General features: G+C 37.3%; 1 protein-coding gene across 1 annotated transcript in view; it reads left to right on the plus strand.

The window, feature by feature from the left end:
- ISM2 (isthmin 2) overlaps positions 1-20423 on the plus strand; it is a 48164-nt gene that overhangs the window by 8873 nt on the left and 18868 nt on the right. Inside the window, exons 2-4 of the mRNA XM_053697363.1 lie at positions 4894-5127; positions 7487-7751; positions 14910-15047. Of these exons, the coding sequence (XP_053553338.1) occupies positions 4894-5127; positions 7487-7751; positions 14910-15047 (637 nt within the window). The remainder of the gene's footprint in view (positions 1-4893; positions 5128-7486; positions 7752-14909; positions 15048-20423) is intronic.

A 20423-nucleotide genomic window follows, 5' to 3' on the forward strand; every position in this document is an offset into this window, starting at 1 on the left:
ATTTAAGGAGTCTTTTAATCTTTTCCTTGTGTCCTTTCAGAAGCTTATTATGACGTTGTTTTTTTGACAAACTCTTATAACAAACATTGAGGAATAATTCCCTAATACAAGACGACAGAATTGAACTAGGAACAATTTCTTTTTTACAAATATAATTCAAATTTATAAACAAACTAAGTGTGGTCATTTTCTGTGATTATAGAATCTTGTTGGTATCAGTGTTTGGGTTATCTGGTGTAGGGGTTTACACTTTCTACATCTTTCTAATAAGTGTATGGGTTTGTGGTGTTCTGCGTTTTTTCCTTGTGTGATCCATTAGTACCAGATCCTGTGGAATTGATCATTAGTACCTTGATTCCACTATACCAGTTCAGACATATCCTATATAGTTTGTATTTTGTCTAATACCTCCTGCCAGGCTGGGGCCCCCACTTTCCAATGTCTCGCAATGCAGACTCTGGTGGCTGTGCATACATTTTTTATGAATTTGTTGATTATTGGGTTGAATTGCGGGATTCCTTGATTCAGGAGTGCTTGGGGTATGGAGAGAGTGATGGGTTCATTAAAGGGACACTGAACCCAAATTTTTTTCTTTTGTGATTCAGATAGAGCATAAAATTTTAAGCAACTTTCTAATTTACTCCTATTATCAAATGTTATTTATTCTATTAGTATCTTTATTTGAAATGTAAGTTTAGATGCCGGCCCATTTTTGGTGAACAACCTAGGTTCTCCTTGCTGATTGGTGGATAAATTCATCCACCAATCAAAAACTGCTGTCCAGAGTTCTGAATCTAGAAAAAAAGCTTAGATGCCTTCTTTTTCATATAAAGATAGTAAGAAAACGAATAAAAATTGATAATAGGAGTAAATTAGAAAGTTGCTTAAAATTGCATGCTCTATCTGAATCACAAAAGAAAATTTTTGGGTTTAGTGTCCCTTTAAGTAGTATAATTGGTAGATTAGATAGCTGGTCGCATATGTACCTCACCTTAAGACATTCCCACCACGTGTATGTAGGAGTCTTGTGCCCCACAGCCTCTATAGCATAGTTTAGTTTTAGTAGTTGAAAAATTGGAGGTTCTTATGGGGGTCAGATACCATCTAAATGATGTCTTGATACAATTCTCCCTGAGGTCTGCACTGATCGGACCTTTACAGGAATCATATAGAATCTGGACCCATTTGTTTTTCAGGTGGGTCATCTCTATATCTTTTTTTCCCATTTTGTAATTAAAGCTGATTTATAATTGTGTTTACTTTCTTGGAGAGTTAGATATAGTTTGGAGATTGGGTGCTTTTCTCTGGTGGATGTTTGCATATGTGTTCCAGAGTGGTATATGGGTGCTTTTCTCTGGTGGATATCATACTTATTGGGGGCTGAGGAATTTGTAGGTAGATATACCATTGTAGATTTTGTGGGTGTATATTCTCTTCGAATTGGATAAAAGTTAGTATACAGCCCTTTTCCAAGAAATCCACAACTCTGTATAATCCCTTATTTGCCCATTTTCCTATCTGTCTATGGGTTTCTTGAGGCAAGAGGAGTCGTATTGGACTAACCCAGGTTTTTATAAGTATCAGATTTAAGGATTTAGTTAGAGATTTCCAGATTAGTATCGTGTCTAGAGTACTGGGTGATCTATAGGGGCAAGCGCCAGTTCTACCCCCTTGATCCCATAGTAAGTCCTCTGTATTTTCAAATCCCCATAGGTCCGTCTCTAGTTTTGTCCAAAGTATATTCTGTGTTCTTGTTAAGCAATGTGGCTTGTACGATTCTAGCTGCCTGGTAATAGCCCACTAGGTTGGGTAGCCCTACTCCTCCTACCTTTCCATGTTGAACTAGTACATAGGAAAGCGAGAATCGCATCGCCTCTTAAAAAAGAGAGAATGTCTAATTGCAATTTTTGTAGTTCTGGGGGAGTATTTTAATTGGTAGGGCTCTAAAAAGATATAGAATCCTGGGTAGTATACTCATTTTTATTGCCGATAGGCGTCCATACCAGGAAAAGGTACCTTTTTTTTTTTTTTTTTTATTTTTTTAATTATTTTTTTATTTTATTATTTTTGTATAATGGTACATAGTTCGTTACACAGTGTTTCATTAGGAGTCTGATATTTTGACTCCTAGATAAGTGAGGGAATGTTTAACCCATGTGATGTCAATAAGTTTCTTGGTGTGGGTGGGGATCGATAGATTAAAATTATAATTTATAACATGATATTTCTGAGTGACCTTTAAGGTTTCATATAGATTGGTAAGGGAAGTTAGGGGTTTAGTCAGTGTCAACAGGACATCGTCTGTGAACATTGATCATTTGTATTCAGAATCCTTGATTTTAACCCCCTTTTTCTTGTTATTTAAAGGGATATTAAATCCAAATAATGTTCTTTTGTGATTCAGAGTATACATTTTTTTTTTAAATACGTTTCTAATTTACTAATATTATCAAATTTGTTAGAGATACCTAGGTAGGCATCTGGAGCACTAAATGGCAGGAGATAGCGCTGCCATCTAGTGCTCTTGCAAATGGATAACATTCTTGCAAAACTGCTGCCATATAGTGCTCCAGAAATGGACCAGCTCCTAAGCATACATCCCTGCTTTTAAACAAGATACTAAGAGAACAAAGAAAGATTGATAGAAGTATATTAGAAAGACGTTTAGAATCACATGCTCTAAAAATGTATGCTTCATATTCCTTTAAGTCAGAAAAAATAGTTTTCCAGTTCTGAGACTGGGAAGCACACACTGCAGACTTCAGAAGCCCAACCCTGCTACATATCTGTCCCTAATTGGTCTACGCAGAGATAAGATCAGGATTTGCGAAGCAGTGGAGATTTAGTTAACAAAATGACAGTGGCTATATGTATCTACTCTAGTAACAAGTCCAGATTGGTTGCTCCAAATAAAACAAGATGTGGGTGGAGTTTGGCTATTAAAAACAATTGCAGCAAACATCAGCATTCAGAAAAATTCACCTTTACCTAATCATTTATTGCAGGACAAAAAATGGAATTACAAGCTGTTTCCTGACATTTTAAAGGTTCTCTTCACAAACTATATAATGCTTCACAATGGGACATTACATGAAGTCTCTATTTTGCCCCTTTTGACACTGTTCTTCCATATATCCTTTGTAAATAGTATATTATGAACTTCAAGTCTCTTCTAAACCACCATAAGCCATTCAGTACTGGGTCAGATTCCTTGTATAACCTATGTGCTGCTTGAGTCCTTTTAAATTCTGGATTGTTTTAATTTAAAATCAACATTTAACCCCTTAAGGACCAGCGACGTACCCTGTATGTCACTGGCCTTTTTTTGGGACTTGATTGTTTTATAGTGTGGTCTTGCCACCAGCGTTGAGACTGCTCTATTCCACAAAGCCTGCTAGAGGGAGGGTATTAATAGCGTCTTCTTGCTAGACTTGTGCTATTATGTCCTGAAAAAACCCTTAATGACCAGTGACATACAGGGTACATTGTGGTCATTAAGGGGTTAAAAGCTTCAGATAGAGCATACAGTTTTAAACAATTTTATAATGTATTTCTATCATCCTATTTGCTTAATTATTTTGATATTCTTTGTTGAAGAATAAACCTAGGTAGGCTAGGAGCAGCAAAGCACATTGGGAGTTAACTAAACAAACCAATGATCAGACCTATATGTGCTTTCATCAATTGGTTCCTTCCTGGTAGTGCATTGCTGCCATTGAGCCTACCTAGGTATGCTTTTCAACAAAGAATACCAACCAAATGAAGCAAATTTAATAGAAGTAAAATTGGAAAGTTGTGTAAAATTGTATTCTTTATGTGAATCATGGGGGGGTGGGGAAATTTGGTTTTCACTTCCATTTAACCTTTCTTCTCTTGCTTTCTAGAGGAATAATGTGCGCTCAGGTTTTACACAAGTGTATTCAGCACCAATACTGTGGCCTCAATAAATAAATAGTGAACATTTAGTCCCTGAATTTAAAGGACAATATATGTTTTATATAGAGTTTGCATGATTGTTTACAGAGAGATTTTTTTTTTTTTTTATTTCAGTCAAGACCTTGCATTGCTTTTCCACCCTCTGGAATTTGCTACCAAAGTATTTTACATGTGGGAATTATATTGTTCTGTTAATCTTTATTTAACTTTATATTTAATCAAGAAAAAAATATTGTTCTGTTAATCTTTTAACTTCATATTTAATTTAAAAAGTTTATTCTAAGCTACTAGACAACAGAGCTGACATTCTTGCCTATGTGAGGTGCTTAAAGGTACATTATACAGTTTGAGACTAATATGTTTAATTTTACAATATTCTTTCATTATTTTATTTTTGTTTTCAATTTTTCCTGTAATTTAACTCTGAACATTTTTAGTTTTCTTAATTCCACGAGTTTCTATAGAGTGATGGGCACCTCAACATTCAAACTTAGGTTTCCTCTGATCTCTTATGCTGAGAACAATTAGGCACAGATATAAAACGGGCAATAAAAGAGATTTGTGCAAATTAAGCTTGTTTTGAGAATTGAGATAGATCTATAATTTATCATCAATATAAATTGATACAGGGAAAACCCAGGTTTCAGCATGGCAGCACCCATTAGTTTATAGTAAGTGTTTTATAGAAACTAATCCTTTTGTGTCTTCAATACCTAAACATCAAATATAGTTAAAACAAATACATCTAGATACTATTATCAGGCTATTATTTAATTTAAATACATAACATTTATTGACTCTTTAATAACCTTTTAAATCACATGAGTCAGGGAACCAATGCTCCTAAATATCTTAAGTTTCTAAAGGCTTCAGACTAATCTAGCTGTATTTTACGTTATTATTTCCTTACTACACAGTATTTGTTCTCAGGGTCTAATTTTATTCCTTTGGCAACAGATGAATAAGGCTCCTGAGCCAATACCCACCCAGGCACAGGAACCACCAGTGATAAATGACTGGAAGATCATCGCCCCAAGCAGACCATGCAGGTTCCGGCGAAGCAGTGGTGGAATCGGTGGTGAACTTCCTTTATCAAAAAGCAGCCAGGCCCTGGGGGAGGATTCCCCTTTTATACTGAATCTACAGAGCCTGTCTGAGGCAAATCTGAGCTCAGAAAACCCCAACATCCAGGTGAGCGTTCTAACATTTGTCTATTGCAAGTTTTAGCTATATCCCCTCTCTGTCTTCCAGTCTGTTTCATTATCTGGACCCTCGGTGTCTGCTTCCCGTTACATCCTCTACCGTCTTTGCTTTTGTTTCAGTACTCACACCTCAATGCAGCCTTCAGTTTGCTTGTATTTGGATCCTTGTTCTTAAAGGGACACTCAACCCCCCAAAAAAATCTTTCATGATTCAGAAAGAGCAGGCAATTTTAAGCAACTTTCTAATTTACTTCTATTTTTTTTCTTTGTTCTATTGGTATCTTTATTTGAAAAAGCAGGAATGAAAGCTTAGGAGTCGGCCCATTTTTGGTTCAGTACCCTGGATAGCGCTTGCTGATTGGTGGCTAAATGTTTCTGTCTCTGTTCTCCTCCTCATCCTTAGTCATTGTGTCCCTCTCCTGATCTTTCATCCCATCCAGGTTTAGCTTCCTCATCAGTCTTTAAGCTTTTTGTTCCCTTCCTAATTGTGTTTAGACCCATCTCCTAAATCTGACACTTGATTCAACCCTTGTTGTCCATGTTAAATTATTCTAGTCATTTTCATCCGTGTGATGTTTGTTAACCGTCTATATATTTCACATGCGGGTATTGTCACCCGTACTTTCTAGGAAACTGTTGAAACTTAGAGTGACAGTTGGCCAAATGAAAGCAGAGAATGGCTACCTGTCACTTTTAGAAGTGCTATAAAGTTTTGATTGAGGCTGCAGAGAATATTTCTAAACTAGACGAGACACTGTATACGCAGCTGAAAATCATGTGTGTGACAAGTAAAAGTGTAACTGTGTCTGATGTAACGCATATATTATATGGAAAAGCAAAGAAAGGGCAGGCACACCAAAATAATCTTGAAACCTTTTTACTTAGTCATCAATAAGGCAGCAATACAGAGCAACGTTTCAGGGCTCCCACCCCTTCCTCAGGCTCATATATTCTATACTGTAGATATCATATTGTTGCAAACACTGCTGCACTCTGGACTTGTGAATGCTCATGAACCTACCTAGATATGCTTTTATGGAAATGAGTCCATGTTAAATCAGTATTGGGTGCAGGCTGAAGTATGTATGCACTGATATCCATGGAGAAGAAAAGGGCAAATATGCTGATGTCTCTCCTGTCTTGGACATATGTGTAGATTAAAGTTGCTTCATTCAAATGACTAATTGGATGACCCCATGTTTATCACACACCTTGTAAGGGTCTGTGCCCCAGTATTCAAACACCATATCTGGTCAGAGAGCTGGCGGTATTGTGCCATACAAACCACTGCTGACTCACTGAGCAGGTGCAGTGTTTGAATACTGGTGCACGGGCCCTCATAGCGTATGTGCGTATGTCACAGAAAAACAGTTATAGCTTTTACTAGAAGCATTTTTTTCTAATGGAATTATATTGCAAAAATGCTTCTATTGCAAAGCAAGTGGGGATACTTGCCTAGATTTGCTAATTTTCTATTCAATAATTTTATATCTCTTTTATGTAATGGAGGATTTTAATCACCTGGTTTTATCTCTACCGTAACTCAAATAAGTGTTGTTTTTTCTCTGGAAAGAAACTTCACAAAGCAGCTGGTTAACCCTTACGTCTGCTGATGAGAGTAAAAAACTCAAAATGGCTGTCCAAAGTGGTTCATCTTGCTGCATACTACGCCATAAAGGGGCTTGCTGTGTTTAAAACAGTCCTTGTAAGCAAAAGCTGTGAAATACTGAATATCTAGCCTGAATAGTTTACCCAGAGTTCCCTGGTGCGTTGGTAACAGTGTATACAGAGTAATTGGGAGGGGGGATTCTTGCCTAGATTTGCTAATTTTCTAATTAACAATTCTATAGCTCTTATTTTTTGTAATGGAGGATTTTGATCTCATGGTTTTATCTCCTCCATAATTTAAATGCGTATTGCTTTTTCTCTGGAAAGAAGTTTCACCAAGCAACCAGTTAATCGCAACTTCTGCTGAATCTGAAAATGGCTGTCAATAAGTGGTTTATCTTTGCTTCATCCTACTCTATAAAGGGGCTTGCTGTGTTTAGAAACAGTACTTGGAAGCAAAAACTGTGAGATACAATATCCAATTTGTATACTTTACCCAGAGTTCCCTGGTGCATTGGTAAAAGTGTATACAGAGTAAATTGGGACAATCAGGGTTAATTGTTTAGCTTTGTTAATTTTCTATTCAATAATTCTATATCTTACTGTTATGCTATGGAGTATTTTAATCTCATAAAATCTTAATTGGAAGCTCTGTTTGATTTACCATATATCAGTTAAGCACATTGCTAAATTAATCGCCAGACTTTCATCCCTCTCATGTTTGTCTGCTCATTTCTCAGGTCACTATTGAAGTGGATCCAAACTCCCAAGCAGACTTTGAATTAGATTTGTCAAATTCTCGAACAAATTGGTCTGATTCCGATTGGATATCAAAACATGAACTCTTTTGGCCTTTGTTTTGGGAGTACAGTGACAATTATGAGGAAGAAGGGTCCACATCCCAATACCCCTGGGAAGACAATGCTGTAGGTGGGTCAGAAGGAGACTGGGAACCAGCAGAACCCACAGAAAACAACTCAATCTCGGAAGAAACATATCTGTATGGTGAGTCTAATATTAGCAAGCGGCCTATGAAAAAAAGGAAAATGTTATGATGAAAATAGGGTTAAAGGGATGGTAAAGGTCAGACTTTTTATTATCCTTAAATAAAAATGTATCGTAAATACAAAATCCGTCTAAATACCTCTTGCTGCTCTTTTTTTGTGGTTCTGCAGCTATTCTGTTGTCAAACTATGCAATTTTCCAAACCCACCATGATGCTAATTTGCATTAGCCAATCGCGGTGGGCAACCGCAGTTCTCCTTTTAGCTATTTTCCGGGTACAGTGTGGGAAGATGTGGAGGGAAAAAACACACACGTTGAAAACGGTACCTTCAACAAAAAAGTTTTTTTCATGAAAGGCTGTTTCTAACATGTGCATAGCAACCTGAGACACGCTATAAAAAATAAATAGGTGGTTACAATTGATTTGCATATTGAGCACTATCTACGTAGTTTTTATTTGCGCATGCGTTGATCTTCTAAGGAGACAGGGCAAAAACCTTCAGAAAATTCATTGAGCATGCGTGTAAACATCATGAATAATGCGTAGGCGTCAAAATATTGAAACTGCTGAGTATAATTTATTCAAAAAGCAGAGCATTTTAAACCGCCCTTTGTGGTGGGATGGATAATGTGACCTCAAAGATGAAAATAAAATAAACGTTTATTAGATTATCGGAACTTCGTTTTGAAAAAAACGGTAAGTATCATGGAGCGAGATTAATGTTTTACAGATTAGATTTGAAAAAAAAAGGGTAATTTGGGACAAACTTTACCAATCCTTTAAAGTGCAATATAGAAAAAGACAGACAACTGTCTATAGGGGGAGCACTTATAACTTTTGCATAAATGAATAGAACTAATGTATACAATTAAAAACAACTGCTAGTAGAGATTCTATTATAATAAACAGAGGAATCATAAAATGTAGCGATTCCCTTATTAAACATAAATAAGTTCCACAGTGGCTGTAGTAGACTGTGCAGTCTGCTCATCATGTTTATTGTATGTATCAGCCTGAGAAATGCATTATAATACCAATAAACAGGATGTGTGTTTTTACCTATTCTGACTGCCTTGGTTTTGTGGTGCGCGATCGCAGCAGATAGCAGTTCCAGCGTCAGGAGTTTCGCATGCTGGAAGCTGAGAAGATCCGTTTGTGCTTTTGCACTACAAAGTGTGAGTTTAAAGGGGCAGTCTTGTCAAAATTAAACTTTCATGATTCAGATAGGGCATACAATTTTAAACAACTTTCCAATTTACTTTGATCAAATTTGCTTTCTTCTTTTGGTATTCTTTGTTGAATTCTAAACCTAGGTAGGCTCATATAATTTCTAAGTCCTTGAAGGCTGCCTCTTAATGCATTTGACAGGTTTTCACAGCTAGAGGGCGTTAGTTCATGTGTGCCATGTAGATAACATTGTGCTCACGCCCGTGGAGTTATTTATGAGAGGGCAGATGCTTAGATACAAGGTAATCACAAAGGTAAAAAGTACATTAATATAACAGTGTTGATTGTGCAAAACTGGGGAATGGGTAATAAAGGGATTATCTATTTTTTTAAACCATAACCATTCTGGAGTAGACTGTTCCTTTAATACTTTTTCCTTTTCCAATCAGTTATCCATTAGCGGTATCACACTATGTGGCGCCCCTTCTTCTGTTGATAGGGTTCAAGTTTGCACACTATTGAACAATCTAAATGAATACATTAAATGATCAAATAATATCAAGTGGTGGTTGTAGCAATCTAGACTTTATAAAAGGCTTTTTTTTTTTTTTTTTTGCTAAAATGTGAGCCCCATGTGTGATGGGGTAACAAAAAATAAATAAAACAATCTGAATAAATGCCCATTCCTTAGAGAAAACGTAGCAAAGCATCACATTCAGATAATATAGAGGTGTCACAAGATTTCATTATATGTGGGCACCATAGTTAATTCAGTGCACAGTTTTTTGTTTTTTTATATTTACACATTGTGTCACCAGCTCCTACTGAGCATGTGCAAGAATTCACAGAATATATGTATGTGCATTTGTGATTGGCTGATGGCTGTCACATGATACAGGGGGAGTGGAAATAGACAGAACTTTGAAAATTGTCAGAAAAAAAAATCTACTGCTCATAAAAGTTCAGACTAAGTGCTATTGCATTGTCTTTTTGTTATGCATGTGTTGCTTATGCAAATCTACTGTATTTACTGGTCCTTTAAAGGGCCACTGTAAGTAAATATTTTCTATGCCTGTTACTAACTAACTACCCCAAATACGCTTTTTATCAATAGCATTTCATTAACATATCTCTACCGTATATCAGAAATCTTGTCTGCAAATTTAATTGTTTTCCAAACCCACTCCGTGGGTATCCTTTGCTCTGTACCAATCCGTTTACAATACCTAGGTTTCAAAATGGCGCTTTAAACACAAAGTTATTGGTTTAAGTATTTTGAACACGCAGTGCTGAAAATAGTGGGCAGGATAACGTGACATCATCGGCGAATAAAAGATATAACTTTTAGAACGTTATGAAACTTCGTTTTGGAGAAAATATAGGTCAGTAGGTTTTAATTAATGTTTATTAACTTTAATATGTTAGTTGTTTAGCTTAAAAATTATAACAGAAAGTAATCCTTTAACCTACCTTCATACAATTGTTAGACAAACTCTATCTCTTGTGTAACGACCATTTACAGAGACATTGTAATGTAAAAAGCATATGCTGTATTTCATTAGTGGATTAAACAAATAGGTTGCATGTCCCCACCAATCACTGGCTGTGTCCTGTTTGAGAACTGAAAGGCTTGCAGATCCTGAGCTGGTCTTTACCTATGTGCTTTTAACTATTTTGCAGGGGTTAAACAGTTATCTGGTGTCAATAATAGGAAAATAACATAACCTAATAAATTGGCGCATGTCATTTTTGCAATAAATTGATCTTTTAATCACAATAGTTTGTAAGGATTATCCCACTTATGGCATTGTTGTTTTCTTAACATAAACCTGATTTTCTGTCCCTTGCACTAAAGGGTGAAACGGACACACAGATTTATGGTGTATGGAGTCTCCACCTCCCTCACTAGAGTGCCACAAACTGACTACAACGACCTGTCTCCTGAAACAGACGAGGGGGCTTTGTTACATGGGGCTGACCCTGCTGAGTGACAGAGAGGTTAAAGCCGTGAGACATGGCGCCTCCACTATTCCCCTGGGTCACATAGTGATAGACAGGAGGTAGTAATGAAATAGGATGACGGCTGTTGTCCCACAGGGGGGTGGGCTATGAGACATGGAACCTGTCCCCATGTGGCACAACAGGAGGGAGGCAATGAACCATGACGCCTGCCCTTTCAGCAACAGGGTGACAGAGGCAAGAGGAAGCTTTGGGACAAGGATCCCCAAAGTGACACAGTGACATGAACGGGATGCTATAAGCCATGGAAAATGTGCCTTCCCTGTGCAGCTACATACACTTACAGAGCCACATAGAATCTTACTTCCCTGTCTAGGGTACCACAGTGACACACCTGGAGGACATATCTCCAGAAAGATATAAATGAACTGGAATCTGTAAAAAGGAGCGTCACTGAAATGGACAATGTTTTTAAAAAAAATAATAATGGAAGACTTAGAGGAGAGTAGGGAGTGGTGATACAATAGAAACTTTCAAGTACTTTAAGGCACTGTTTCTCATCCTTTTTGTGGCACGTACAATAAGAGACAATTGTGCATACCACAGAAAGTGACAAATTGATAACGGATATATTTTTCTGCTTTTACAAATGTGTTAAAATCCGTTTTTACTGAATGCAAATGCAGTAAATATTGGGAAATATTTCCACAAAAAAATAAAGGAAGCAACTAATTGAGAAGACACCCAAAAAAATAATTCGATTCAGTCACTGTAAGAGAGCAGGTCAGGAAGGGAAATACAGTCTGACCCGTTAGAGGTGCGCAAGAGTAAATCTGAGAAACATTGATTTCTGGGATGCATTGAATGTTTAATTTAGCTGCATTTGGGCCAAAAAAAAAGAAAGAAAAGGGCAAATCCCTTCGTACCCCTTGTCAATGCACCAGGTACCCCAGGGGTACACGAATCACAGGTTGAGAAACAAGATATTAAGGGACAGTACAATTATAATTCAGATAGAGCATGCTGTTTTGAACAACTTTTCAATTTACGTCTATTATACATTTTGCTTTGTTCTTTTGATATCCTTTTGAAGAGTAAAGCTTGGTAGGATTAGGAGCCGGCCTCAGAACTAGCTGAACACTTCTGGTGAGCCAAATACAAGAGACATATACCATACTAATCACTACTAGTTTCCAGTAGTGCATTGCTGCTTCTGAGACTACCTTGGTATTCATTTCAACAAAGGATACCAAGAGAATGAGGTAAATGATAAAGCCAAGACTAAAAGAGCACCACCAGAACATGAGGTCATGAAGATGAAGGATAGTAGGTTCAGGAGTAATTTGTCAAAGAACTTCTTCAAAGAAAAGGTGGTTAATTCACAGAATGAACTTCCATTCGAGGTGGTAAAGACACTGATTAAGCTTAGTCTTTATAGGAAATAAAGGCAGGCTTGTTGGGCCTATGGTTCTTATCTGCAGTAATAAATGTGTGCGTCTATGAAGAAGTCATCACATACAACCTCTCCCTTTAGGGATGCATCGACATTTCAGCCGCAGAAACGTTTTGGGCGAAAATGGCATTATCGGTTATTTTGGTTTTCGTTTTTTTTTTTTTTTGCCTGTTTTCAGTAAAAATTATTGTGTAGCATATTTCAAATTTGATGCCAGCTTACAGCTGCTGTTTGAGTTCATTACTTAACTTAATGTTTTGCACATATTAAAAGTTTTCTAGGACTATACTGGATAATTGGTAAAAAAAAACAAAAAAAAACTTATAGGGACACAACCCAAATGTTTTCATGATTCAGATAGAGCCGGCTATTTTAAGCAACTTTCTAATTTACTCCTATTATCAAATTTTCTTCGTTCTCTTGCTATCTTTATTTAGAAAGCAGGAATGTGATGCATAGGAGCCGGCCCATTTTTGGTTGAGAACCTGGGTTATGCTTTCTTATTGGTGGGTAAATGTAATCCTCCAATAAACAAGCGCTATCCATGGTGCTGAACCTAAAATGGGCTGGCTGCTAAGCTTTACATTCCTGCTTTTAAAATAAAGGTAGCAAGAGAACGAAGAAAAATTGATGATATGAGTAAATTAGAAAGTTGCTTAAAATGTCATATCTGAATCATCAAAGAAAAAATTTGGGTTCAGTGACCCTTTAAATATGATTCTGTCAGAGGTGTTGCTTTCAATAAAAGTGTGGGTTTTTTATTGGATTGTAGTTTTTCAATTCAGATTCTTTTAAATTCATGAAAGTAATTAAAAAGTCTAATAATACAATTCTACAAAAAAAACTATTTGAAAAAAAAGTAATTTTGTGCATCCTGAATTTTTGGTTTTGGTACAGAATTTGCATTTGGGTGCATCACTACTCTCACTCTTAACAGTAGCCCAGTAACAGAAGTGATTTGCTTTGTGATGTGGAATCTGTTGCTTCCTCATAAAGAGTGACACTTACTGTATATATATGAGACAGCTATAGGGATGCAGAATAAGGTTCCTGGTATTCTCTATGCATATTTGTATTATGATCCTGGGGAAGTCTCTCTAAGGGTGATGGGAGAAACCAGACGTGGACTCCTTTCCCTATGTGCTTAGATGGATATGGCTGCACCTCACTGACGAGGCCCACAGAAGGCCGAAATGATCCTCTAGGGATGCCATGTTCCTTGTTTAGCGGAGAATTGCCTGGTTTTACTGGACTGACCTTTCTAGGCGGGGTCAGACTGATTTACTTCAGGAAACCTCTTCTAAAAGAAGCTGCTCTTAGGTGGTAACTCGCCATAGAACAAGCTACTGAGCTGTTCGTTCCTAGAAGAGCGCTTCTCTCACTATATGAAGACATTTATAGGGACACAGTAAAATATAGCGTGATGAGATGTGCCAGGTAAATTGTTTTATACTCAAGTATGCTAGTGAAATTAACCTGAAAAGGTGCAAAGATAGTCATGTTACCACATTTTTATTACTTCCCTCAGCATATGTGGTTCCCCCCCTAGTGCAAGTAACGTATTACAAAAATGCTTCTATTTAAAACTGAATTATGCCCATGCATATTTTAAATGCTGACCTTTCTATCCCTGTATAGACACATACATATAGTAATTTCATACTTCCATTAGCAAAAATGCTCCTAATATATAATATAATTATATAATAATATAATAATTACTGTTTTTCAGCAGCATACGCACATATGCTGTGAGGGTCTGTGCACTGCACCTTCAGCATTGGCTTGTCTGACTTAATACACACCTCCTAGCAGTTCTCAGAGATTGAGTACTGGTGTCTTGGCCTTCCTTAAATAAAACTGAAATACACCCATGCACGTTTGAGTTTTGACCTTTCGATCCCTATCAGCCAAATTGCTTTATGATTAGTTGCCCTGATATTTCCAAAGATTTGTTGCATTTATAAAACTAGAATTTATTTTTTTAATCCCTGAAATCAGAAAAATATATCTGATGCCATTGTGCCACATTCAGGGAAGTGCATGATTGTGTTTTTTTTACTTAGTAACATTTACATGTTGCAGTTGAGAATACAAATTGTATGCTGTAGAGCAGTGTTTTTCAACCGCGGTTATCAAGTACCCCCAACAGACCAGGTTTTCATTATAGCTGAACCAGTGCACAGGTGAAATCAGCTGATCAGTAACCATGGTTATTTTACCTGCTCTCACCCAAGGTGATCCTGAAAACCTGGCCTGTTGGGGAGGCCTAAGGACAGGTTTGAAAACCAGTGCTGAGGCACTTGCTACAGAAAATGTTGAGACCCTGTTCCTCTCACTAATTATGAAATATCGGTTTAATTCAGTCATTTTAAATGAGTATAATTAGAGAAATGCGCAAACAGAACACCCATGTAGCAGCAGGCGCAATAAATGCGCTCTACAAAGTGATTATGCGTTTGCCTCTCATGCAGTTTCCTGTGTGCTCCGCTGTATTTACTGACCTATTTATTGGATTTCGGACGTTTTTATGTCAGTTTGTGATACTTTCAAGTTAATTGTGTTATTTACCCCACAGATTATGGTGATGAAAATTGGAGCCCCTGGTCCCCATGCAGCGCCACTTGTGGTGATGGGAACCAGAAACGCGTTCGCTCCTGCGGCTATTCCTGCACTTCCACAGAGTCCCGGGTTTGTAACCTTTCTCCGTGTGCAGGTAAGGACCTCCTAGCTTTTACTACATTACAGTGTACACATGTGCAGCAACTCTCGTCCTTTCGGTACCTACAGTGTAATCTAGGTTCCGAAATTGCGGGAGGTGCTTGAGATGTATGTTGTCTTCTTTGTATCGGCTTTGTCCCCCTTAACATAGGTTTTGAGTCCATAAACTTCATGGTGCATCAGCGTTCAGATGGCCAGTCTGGTGACTAAAGAGGTCGCTTTTTGTCATATCTTATAATAAATGGTTTGTAAATACCAACACTGGCGGCTTAACAGGACATTAAATGCATAGTATTGAGGTTATTACCCATATCCATCTAGTTGTGGATGCCGCCATGTTTAAATCTAGTTTGCACTACGTTACAGTGTTACAAATATGCAGCAACTCTCCTCCTTCAGGTACCTGCAGTGTAACATAGGTTCCAAAATTGCGGGATCCATATTTAGAGGGAGGTGCTTGAGATGAATGTAGTGTTAATATCTAGGAATTGCCCTGATCCCATATAACTGTCGCTGGACAATTTTATACAATTGAATAGAAAAGTCAGAGATTTGAGTTAGTAAATATGAGTACTGGAAGACAATATGCTATGTGATATGAAGCTATTGCAGGAAAAGTATAAACACTTGCTATTAGTTTACTATCTCTGGTTCGCACATCTCTGCATACATTTTGTGATCATCTTATTCTTCACTGTGTAAAACCTGTCACCGCTCAATACCTGCCCTTTAAATATTATATCTAAGTATAGTGAGTACTAGCTAGAATTAAAGAGGTTAAACACACAGTTGTGCTTAAAGGGACAGTCTACACCAGAATTATTATTATTTAAAAGATAGATAATCCCTTTATTACCCATTCCCTAGTTTTGCATAACCAACACAGTTATATTAATATACTTTTTACCTTTGTGATTACCTTGTATCTAAGCCTCTGCAGACTGCCCCCTTATCTCAGTGCTTTTGACAGACATGCAGTTCAGTCAATCAGTGCAAACTCCAAAGTAACTCCCCGGGAGTGAGCACAATGTTTTACTAAAAAGACATAACTCACTGTTAGTGTGTCAGAAAAGTATGCTTCTATGCACTAATAATGTTATAATAAGTTCAAGTATGATGCAGAAAATAATAAAAAAAATAACCGCAAATGTTAGTGTATTAAAAACACCTCTCCTATGTATTGACTTGTATTAGTTCATGCATGTTTATAAGATACAGGTGACAATGTTATCTGTAGGACACACATGAACTAGCACAGTCTAACTGTGAAAAACTTTCAAAATGCTCTGAGCTAGGAGGCGGTTTTCAAATCCGTTTGAGCCTACCTAAGTTTAGCTTTTCAAAAATACCACCAAGGGAACAAAGCAAATGTAATGATAAAAGTAAATTGGAAAGTTGTTTAAAATGACCTGCCCTATCTGAATCCTGAAAGTTTATTTTTGACTAGACTGTCCCTTTTAAACACCAGTCGGGAGCTGGGCCAGGACCCAACTAGTGATGCGCGGTTACATACGTATGATAGCGCTGCGGAATCTGTTGGCGCTCTACAAATAACCGATAATAATATTAACCCCTTAAGGACCAGCGACGTACCCTGTATGTCGCTGGCTTTTTTTTGGGACTTGATTGTTTTATACCGTGGTCTTGCCACCAGCGTTGAGACTGCTCTATTCCACAAAGCCTTCTGGAGGGAGGGCATTAATAGCGTGTTCTTGCTAGACTTGTGCTATTATGTCCAGAAAAAAACCTTAACGACCAGTGACATACAGGGTATATTGTGGTCATTAAGGGGTTAATAATGCTCTTCAATTGGCTCCTCAGCCCTTTAGAGTTTAAACACGCAGTTGCCGAGGGAAACTCTTGCAGTAATAAAATGCTCTAACAGATTATTATTGTAGTAACGTTTCTATTTCATCTGCTTAGTAAATAATGCGCCTAACCTCATCCTATTTCCTAATGATCTTATTTATTCAGTTTCCCGCTGATCTGGGCTGAATTGTTCTTTTACCATTTGGCCTTTGCTTGATCCAGCAATTAACTAATAAAGTTCAGCTTCTTGCGCAGCCTATACATTGTACGCTAAATGCACCGGAAAGCACTGCGAGAGGTTTGCATCGCACAGGGAATTGTCTCTATCTCTGTAAGTGCAAGTGACAGATTTATTCAAGAGTTGAAGAAGACCTGATCAGGCTTTGAACAAAGTATAAACTATAAGGCAAACAAAATGGTCCCACTGTTACTTTGTCTGGAATATTTAATGTGTTAAGGGACATGAAACCCAATTTTTTTTAAAGGGACATAAAACCCACATTTAGAAAGAACATGCAATTTTTAATCAACTTTCCAATTACTTCTATTATCCAATTTGCTTCATTCTTGTTATATCCTTTGATGAAAAGCATATTTAAATAGGCTCCGTAGCTGCTGATTGGCTGCATCTGAATCATTAAAAAAATGTGTTTCATGTCTCTTTAAAAAGGCTTTCTGACTTTTTCTTTTTAAACTAAATTCCTTGCTCTTTCCTGATCCCACTGCACACGTAGAACTCCCCTATCCTGTCTCAGTTATAAACTGCACACATTTGTAAAAAAATAATTTTCTACAACCTGCACCACAGAAAAACACCCACAAATACTGCAAATCTGTATTGTTTTACCCCCCTCTTCATCTTGCTGCCGTCAGTTACCGGTGCTGTGACCCTGGGCTCATCCTACTCATTCATCCACACATCATATACAAGCCATTTAAAAAGAGAAGCCAGAAAAATTACTTGTCCCTATCCAAAGCAAGTAGCTCTTAGACTATGGCATTGTCATGAACACTTCATATTCTGCCCTCTCAGCTCCCTGCCCCTCTCCCACAAACATTACCACAATCCGGCACAACCCAGAGCCTGATTATAGACTGAGGTGTTAGTGTAATCTTATGCTGATCATCATTCCCCATATATCCACATCACTACGTGCACTACTCTTGTACTGCTTTATACACAGATGTATTATTAGCCTCTTTCTTTACCATGTGATCTCGGCAGCCTGTCTTTCATTCTGACACGATACTAACATCAACACTTCCTGTTGCGGCCAGTAACCTGCTTCCGACTGTCACATATATAGCTGAGGTGGTACTTATAGAGATATTAAACATTGCTCCTATAGTAGTAAAAAAAAAAAAAGTAAATGTAAAAAGAAACCGTTTTTGTGAAAAACAGCAAACAACGTAGAAATTCCTAATGTAGCCACTGCCTATATTAGCATAAGGAAACTGAGAACATGTCACATTCTGCCTTTTCTGAGCATGGGCAAGAAACTGACTTCCTGTTTCTCTGGCATTCATTAAACAGTAAGCCAGCTCATGTTCTATATTTGCCTACCTGTAAAGACTATTTACCTCTACTACACTTTTTTATTGTTCGCTCCTACCCCTCTGTCCAAAAGGTCCCTAAGCAAGACAACCTTTCATCTCTTTCCTCTTGGTCCTGATAAAACCTTCCACGTCTCACAAATATTACAAACTAAGATGAGGCTACCCACAAACTTTGTTCCCTACAATCTATTACAGAGACTATGGCATCTGCAATCTTATTACACCCATCCTCACCTGCATATTCAATCTGTTCCTTAAAACTCACTCTAGTCACACCTCCTTAAAGGGACATGAAAGTCAGAATTAAACTTTCATGATTCAGATAGAGCATGTTATTTTATAGGCTTTTCAATTTTATTTCCATTATCAAACTGACTTTATTATCTTGTTATCCTTTATTTAAAAGCATATGTAGATAGGCTCACGAGCAACAATACCCTACTAAGAGCTAGCTGCTGATTGGTGGGTACGCACTTATGCCTTTTATCATTGGCTCAGCTATGTCCTAGTTCTGCATTGCTGCTCTGGAGCTGACTTTGCAGGGGTTAAATGCAAGCAAAAGTGCAAAGATAAGATACTCTTACACATTAAATCATTTTCGTTTTGCACTTTATATCCCTTTTAAGAAAACTTCTCTTGGATCCACCGACTGCACTGTCTCTGAAACTCTTCTTGCATCTAAACTAAAGGCCAGATCTCTGTTAATACTTGATCTATGCACTTAAACATCCCAACATCTATCAGGTTTCCAGAGGTTAAAGCTCTCATAGGCTGGAGCTGTCATATTGTGGGCGTGTCTGCATGGGAGGGGCGGGGTCATGGGCAGGGCAGAGATAAAGGATGTTATTCCTTGATGAGGGAGTTTAAAGTGGCATAAAAACCAATCATTTTTTTAATGATTATGACAGAGCTTGTGATATTAAACTCAGGAGCGTGCACGTGTCTGGAGCCCTATAGGGCAGCACTATTTCCTACCATTTAATTCTCCAGACATCTACCTAGGTATCTCCTCAACACAAAATACCATCGGAACTAAGCAAATTTTATAATAGAAGTAAAAAAAAGTTTTATTGTATACTCTGTCTGAATCACAAAAGAGAATGTTTGGGTTTCATAGCCCTTTCATTTTCAGTATGGTTTATATTATTATGTTCTGTGGTGGTGGGGAGATTCCTTTTTATTAATGTGGAATTAACTTTAAGTTTTTGCCTTTGAATATTTTAGCGTCTTAGTGTTTTTATTTTCTTATATAAATAAATTCTGTGAATCTACGATATCAATATAAAGCTTATATCTATTGAAGTACATTATAACAATCACCTGTCAGAAAACTATACTGAGCATGTCTTGATTATTTTTTTTTTGCTGTACAATTGTAATGGAGATTATTTTTGCTTCAGAGTACATTTATGGATTTATTTGCTTAGCTGTTAACACAAGAGATAACTTATCATTTTTAACCGTTCTCAATTTGATTTTTTTTTTCTTTTGGGGGGAGTACTTTTTCATTGTTGATGAGAAAGTTGGTCTTTTGGCATAAACTAGTTTGTGCTGCCCTCCAGTGGTGAAATGTGTTTAATGCATGAGAACGCTTACCTTTCTGATTAGCCATTCTCAGATTTGATTTTATGTTTGTAAACTAATTTAAATTTACCTTAAAGGGACATAATACTCATATGCTAAATCACTTGAAACTGATGCAGTATAACTGTAAAAAGCTGACGGGAAAATATCACCTGAGCATCTCTATGTAAAAAAGGAAGATATTTTACCTCACAATCTCCTCAGCTCAGCAGAGTAAGTGCTGTGTAAAAAGTTATACTTCACCCTCTCCCAGCTGCAGGTAAAAATAAAAAATAAAATGAAGAAATGAACAGCAGCCAATCAGCATCAGCAGTGCTGAGGTCATGAACTCTTACTGTTATCTCATGAGATTTGATTAACTCTCATGAGATTTCATAGTAAGCTTCCTTTACCTGATTGGGGAAATAATATGAGAGTGCAC

This window comes from Bombina bombina, chromosome 1 (assembly GCF_027579735.1).
Source record: "Bombina bombina isolate aBomBom1 chromosome 1, aBomBom1.pri, whole genome shotgun sequence".
Classification (NCBI taxonomy): domain Eukaryota; kingdom Metazoa; phylum Chordata; class Amphibia; order Anura; family Bombinatoridae; genus Bombina; species Bombina bombina.